The 7,122-nt window shown below is 36.9% G+C and overlaps 1 protein-coding gene across 1 annotated transcript; it reads right to left on the bottom strand.

Moving 5' to 3' along the window:
• Positions 1 to 835: 835 nt before the first annotated feature.
• On the bottom strand, positions 836 to 2,441 carry LOC113508044. The gene is made up of 2 exons (XM_026891000.1): positions 1,291 to 2,441; positions 836 to 928 (listed from the first exon to the last, which is right to left on the bottom strand). Exons 1-2 carry the CDS (start codon positions 2,206 to 2,208, stop codon positions 923 to 925), a joined length of 924 nt encoding a protein of 307 aa, XP_026746801.1. The 5' UTR covers positions 2,209 to 2,441; the 3' UTR covers positions 836 to 922.
• Positions 2,442 to 7,122: the final 4,681 nt, after the last annotated feature.

Here is a 7,122-nt window from a genome sequence, read left to right as displayed (position 1 = left end):
TACATAGAAGTTGTTTAATTTTATTGAACACATATCTATGTGTTTTAGTCCATTGCCAATGTTTACCTTTCTTAAGTAATTCGTAAAGTGGTGTAATATGAGTACTCAAATTCTTAATGAATTTTCCATAGAAATTAACCATACCGAGAAAAAGACTTCAACTCTGAGACGTTAGTTGGGTCGGGCATAGATAGGATCGGTTTTATTTTATTTGCATCTACCCGTACGCCATGTTTATCAATTATGAATCCTAAATATTTTACTTGGCCTACCATAAACTCACACTTTCTTTTTTATTTTCAACCCATTCCTCTCTAAAATACTAAAAACCTGTTCAACTCTTTCTAAATGAGATTCTAATGACTTATTCTTTATTAAAATATCATCATAGAATATGACTACGTCCTGCACGTTTTTAAAGAGATTCATCATGAACTTTTGAAAAATGCCCGGACTGGAAGAGAGACCATAAACGAGGCGATTGTATTTAAAAAGTCCTCTGTGTGTATTAATTACTGTGTAGTTCCGAGAAGTTTCATCCAAAATTAATTGATTGTAAGCCTGTGACAAATCTAGCTTAGTAAAATAATGATTGCCACTCAAATTACTAAATAAGTCCTCTACCTTCGGGACCGGGTACCTGTCAACCAGTAAAGCCTTGTTAAGTGTCACCTTATAATCCGCGCATAAGCGTATTCCACCGTCTCCCTTCCTCGCTATAACTAGCGGTGTGGCCCAGTCGGACCGTTCAACGGGCTCGATGACGCCGGCGCGCAGCATCGCGTCTAACTCAGCATTGACCCGCGCCAGCAATGCATAAGGCACGGGGCGCGCTCGACAAAATACTGGCTCGGTCCCATCCCGCACGCATAACTTGACTTCTTCACCGGTATATTTGCCCAACGTGCCATCGAATAGGTTGTCATGTCTGGAAATGATATCGTTAAACATTTTATTTTTACATAATTTAATGTGGTTACATCTAGTAAATTTTGGTATCTCAATATTCAATTCCGATAACCATTGTCTACCTAGTAAATTAGTAGTACCCTTATCGATCACATAGAGATCTAGTTTCTTCATATTTTTCATATATTGCACATCAGTCTCTAAATACCCTATTGGTTGAATGACAGAGCCATCATAAAATTTTACTTTCATTTTACATGGTTTCAAAGGTAATTCTTTAAAATGCTCCTTATACGTAGACTTGCTTATACAGGATAACGCAGAGCCTGTATCAATCTCCATCGATAAGGTTTTATTATTAATTAGAAGCTTTATACACACCGGTTTATAGTTGGTTAGTGACATTTGATACATCGGTTCCTCGTTTGTACCCTCAACGTCTTGCTCCGAGCCGGAGTTGTCATCCATCGCTGGCTCGCTCAGCCAGTACGCCGCGTCGGTAACGTCGTTGCTGCGTGCGGTGCGAGCGTTGCTGCGCCCCCCGCGCGCCATGTTGCCGCTCCGCCATACACCCGCTCCGTAGGCGCTCGACCCGATCACGCGTCCTCTACGTGACCTTCCTCGCGCGCCATTATTCCCGCGGTTTGAAATCGTAGATTTTATGCGACGATCAAATTCTTTTTTTCTACAAACTCTTCGTAAATGGCCAGGTTGTCCACAATAACTACATTCGAACTCCTTGTACCTACAGTTATGTGCCCCATGACCGTTGACCCCGCAGGCTGAACATTTATTGAGTTCCAACTTGTGTATTCTCTCGCTTAGTTCCCGGCTGGTAGTTTGTTCCTGCGTTCCCTCTACGGCCCCGGCGTCCCGCTCAGCTGCCTCCAGAGTATTGGCTAATACTAGCGCTTTTTGATAATCTATGTTATCTTCCGCGAATAACCTCTGACGTATATATTCGCTACGTAACCCGCACACAAACTGATCCCTCAAATTTTCTTCTAAATTGATCTTGAATTCACAATAACGTGACATCTTTTTCAAATCTGCCACGTAATCAGCTATCGTTTCTCCCGCTGATTGGCGTCTTTGTCGGAACCTATACCTCTCCGCGAGAATTGATGGTTTCGGCTGTAGATGTGCTTGCAGTAATTCCACCGCTTCTTTATATTTCAGGGTTGATGGTTTTCTCGGGCTCGCCAAAGTAGACAGTAACTCATAAGCCGGTTCGCCGATAAGAGCTATTAATGTTGGTAACTTCAAATCTTCCGCTATTTTGTTAGCAACAAAATACATTTCGAGACGATCGACGTACGCCGACCAATTCCCATTTTTTTATGTCAAAATCTCGAACTTTCCCAACAGACATTTTTAATCACCCCCAAAGCACTATACCACAATAATTTAAGACTTTATTCTGCACCGAATATCGTTCCGTTATCCTCGTCGCCACTGATAAATAATAGACGTTTGCATAGTTCAAGCTTCTATTTTCAATTGCCGCCATTCCAAATCTGGCGCGTCGCTCCTCACTTAACCACAGACAACACAAATATTTATAATCATATGTAACACCTACTTTAAAATGTGGTAAGTAACATACTCAAAAAAGTAATTCACATTCTAAATAAAATAAAAAAACAGTATCTTTTTTAAACTACCTGATAAACCAATAACATTTTGTGTCAATTACCATATTGTAATACCATACATTCTCAAGCAAATAGGGATAGGATATTTGTCGAAGCATGAATAAACTAAAGTTAATGAGCACAAAACGCCTGTGGCCAAGGCTGAAAATATCAGCGCAGCGGTTACTAACCTCAAAATGTAGGTGAGTGGGTGAGCGCAAATACGCGACGAGTACGTGCCGCCAGTCAGCCAGTATCGTTGTTTACCAATTATATAAGTGCACTAAACTAGGAGGGATATAGTAAACAAGTGTTGATTGACTCACTATTAGTAAACAAAATAAATAGTTTTATATTATTGAAAGACAAATAATTTTTGATTGTTGTTATCTTTTTAGATACAGCCCAAAGGGTGAAAACGGAACCATATTATTGAGATGCCACTCTCAGTCCGTGTGTTAACAGGATGTATCTTATGAACCGTGATATGTAGATAGATAGATGATTATTATTTTATAGTGCCGCACTAACAATAAATCCTAAAAATAAAGATCGAGATGAAGCAACGTTGTTACGGTCTTAATTTTGGTGGTGAGCGACCAATACAACAAAACAAACCCACGTTAGACTTTTTGTAGGAAACCCTTAACGTGGCGACTAACACTTAACCGGATTTTTGTGTATTAATTTGTATATACATACATAATTACATGAATAAAATACCAAGCGACACATAGGTACTTCACATATTTCTGTTCACAAAACTAGACTTTAATAACCGCAAAAAATACCATTCAGTCTAGAAAGAAGTAAAGAAACATCTAAAACTACATTTACCTATTTTCAAAAGCAATATCTATGATAGAACTATCTGATAGACAATCTTTTAAAGTTCAAAACATATCAATCATGTTCTCTCATGTGTAAAACATTCTGCTGGCAAGTCGCTGCATCCAATGTGAGGACAGGCCACTGTGTACGTGACCAACGAATCGTACATATCTTGCCCTGCAGTAAACTATTTAAGCTGGAAATTAATTTTACTCTAATTTTTTAAATTAATTTTTTTGGAGTCGTTTACTTACATTTTCACACAGCGGCATCTGCACGTACAGACTCAGAACAAGCATTCAAGTGCCATTTTTTTTTTGTTAAGGCGGGGGAATCCTCATGGACACCCATTCCCTCGGGGAACTAAATGGATAATGTCAGACTCTTACTGACTAAACCTGAATCACCGTGCTACGTCATCCGCGTTTTTGTGTCGGTGTATGACAATGCGTTGCAATCCTTCATACACCGACCGCGGGCTTCCACCGGCCAGGAGTGTGAGCCGGTGGGCCATTTCTTTCTTTGTTGTTTGGTGGCCATTTTCTTGTGTTGTGTGGAGGCCGACGTGTAAAGAGCGCCGGCCTCTTCGCCTCATATTGGGACCACATCCATAGCACCGAATGTGGCCCCCCACCGTTGAAGCATTCAAGTACCCTAATTGGTAGTTTCCTTATTTTGGATCCTGTATGAAGTCCATCGAGGAATATTTAGAACTAGTGAGACGAGTATTTTTGGTTAACAACCATAGCGGTAATTTTTGACACCGACCCAAAACAGCCCAGAGTCTTTACTGGAATATGCGCAATATATTGCTACTATTAGTAAATGATATTATATAACAGTTATTTTCATAGGATATTCAAAATAAAATAAGTAATTGTTAAGAATAAAATATCAATAGCATAATAAAACAATAAATACGTATGCTTCAGATTTAATTTGTGGTCTAGCAGATGTTTTGAAAGGTAGTTAAGTATTTACTAAGATATTGAATCTACACAGAGACATTAACATTCAGATCAACGACGTATTATTACAACAACATTCAAATGAATCATCATTTTAACAAATAAAAATTTCTCTTTAAATGCACTATCTTTTGAGGATATTTTCATTGTTTACATTTTTAAACAAATCACTTTCAAAATATATACTTTCTCGGAAAATGACAATTATTATGATATGTTAGGAGTAAACAAATTAATTACAAAATGTAAACATAATAGCGAGTAATCAATGATTTAGCTGTAATCTGATATGTGTATGTTAAAATTTAAATAAGTTATCTGGATGACAGATTGAGGTGGATCACTATGATTACGACGCGATAACCCAAATATATGAAACTTGGAAAAAACCAAAATATTAATAGGTACCTAAATAGCTAATTTCTTAAAATGCTTTAGTATAGACACAGTCATGACACTGGTTTATAATTTATTAAAAAAAGGGAATTAAATTTAATGTTTGGCCCAATCATATGGTTTTCAGATAATTGTTGTGCCTTGTTGTACATTGGGTTAAACTTTTAATGAAGAAACACAGATTTCTCTTTAACACGTCACTGGCAACAATAAAACTTATTTATTGGTACAACTCATTGGTCAGTCGCGTTACTTTTTTAGGTATGTATATAGTATATCTACCGGCCTATGATTGTACCAATATTTTTAGTATATACCTAACAATTACAGAGGGATATGATAGACCTTAACACCAAAGCAGTAAGGTTGAAAACTGTAAATCATTGATTAACATACAATTTTAATGATATTTAGTATTAAAGATTTGTTTATTCCTCTTAGTCCTTGTGGCCCAACTTAGGGCTTACAATAAATACTTAATATAATAAAATGAATAAAATCATTCACACTTAAAATTATATGATTACTTCAAGTACGGTGCAGTCTTGATTTTCTTAATAAATAAAGTATAAGATATGTATGGCATTAGTTTCTATTAGTATCATTAATGATGCAATAAAAATAGTTATTAATATTATTTTTTATTGTTATGTGAGTGTCAGCTTCAAGTCTAAGGCTTTATACAGACGGAATTTTTAATGCAATCCAACCGCAAATTGCAGTTTTCATGCGGCTGCAATAGAACTGGAAACCAAACGTGCAATCAAATTGCAGCTCAACTGCACATGATTTGCAATTTGCGATCGTATTGCAGTTGAGATGCGGTCCGTATGTCCAGAACCCAACAGAAGTAATCAAAAGCAGTCTTATTTCTTTACAAGTTTATGTATAGGACTTATTGGACCTAGCCCTCAGAGTCCCAGTCCAACAGGCACTTGACCATTCTTTTTATTGTTTTTCAGGGTGAAAATCTGATGACTTCAAGCAACGTGGAGGGCACGGAGTGGGATATTAGACTCTCATCCGAATAAAAACACCCCGAGCCTTTTTAGCTGATAACGCCAGAGTCTAGGGATCGCTTGCGTATGTTGTGTGAAGTCAGTACACTGGACACTCTGTGGGTTACAGAGTATCCCACACTAAGACTGGACTAGTCATTCACATTTTTAGTGTTAAACAAACGTTAAGATATTTTTTATTCCATCACTAATGATAGTAATTTAACTTATTTAGGTTAAGATAAAAAACATTTAAATATTAAAATAAATAGTAATATAAAAAAACGAGATCGAAATTAGTACTTAAACGGATGAATACATCACAAGGTTGTAAGTCTTTTTAAACGTGATATGCCTCTATAACTACAATTAAAAGGAAGCTCGTGGCTAAGCTATAACCGCACAAGTGAATCGATCACAGGCTAAGCTACGCTTGATGCGGTTAGTCCGTAGATGGGTGGCCATCTTTGTCATGACGACTTCCTCCGTGTTTCGGAAGGCAAGTTAAATTGTGGTCCGGCTGTTATTCCTACATATTTGACAGGCGTTACAGGTAGTCAGAAGCTTGAAAAGTCTGACAACCAGTGTAACCAAGGGGGATCGTATTGCCCAGGTCACTCCTTGTAAAACACTAGTGCTTAGCTGAATCCGGTTAGACTGGAAGCCGAACCCAACATAGTTGGGAAAAGGCTAGGACGATAATGAATCTGTATTCACCCATCTGCAACATGCAAGCGATAACTATAGCAGGGGTGTTAAAATGTTGACTGATATGTATACGTCCATGACACGGTCGTGGCAAAAAAACCTAAACGGATAAACTTCATGATTGACAAATGACTTAATTCGACTGAACGTAATCTCACAATAAATAATCTCACATTTCTATAATAATAATAATAAATAATCTCTTGATTCTTGAATTTACTTAGAAATATTAACTTAAAATTATTATTTATTGCAGTATATTCATTTGTAACTTTGTAGCCTCCATCCCAAATATAAACCAGATTGAAAATTACAGCTTTTTGTTAAGAAACATTGCCATCATCTACAGCTCTTGACATCCTATGATCATGGCTCGGTATAGGAAATAGTGACAAATGTAAAATGACATTTCCACATATTTTTATATCGATAAAAAAGGCCTTACAATATGTGAAACATGGATAATTTAAAAGATTTCCTATTAGCCTCCGTTTCCTATGACTCCCAGCTAACCTATATACTCCGATCATAATATTCCTTACAAGTAAAATGACGCTTTGATCTATATTTTCAATCAGTACGTCAATGTCAGATTATAAAAACAAGTTGCAAATCAATACACCCAAACACGATATGTCAATAAGTACCAAAATAAATAAACATTCTAAAAGTTTTCTG

This window comes from Trichoplusia ni, unplaced genomic scaffold, assembly GCF_003590095.1.
Source record: "Trichoplusia ni isolate ovarian cell line Hi5 unplaced genomic scaffold, tn1 tig00003675, whole genome shotgun sequence".
NCBI lineage: Eukaryota > Metazoa > Arthropoda > Insecta > Lepidoptera > Noctuidae > Trichoplusia > Trichoplusia ni.
Note: the sequence above shows the minus strand (reverse complement) of the source record. Positions and strands in the feature narration are given on the sequence as shown.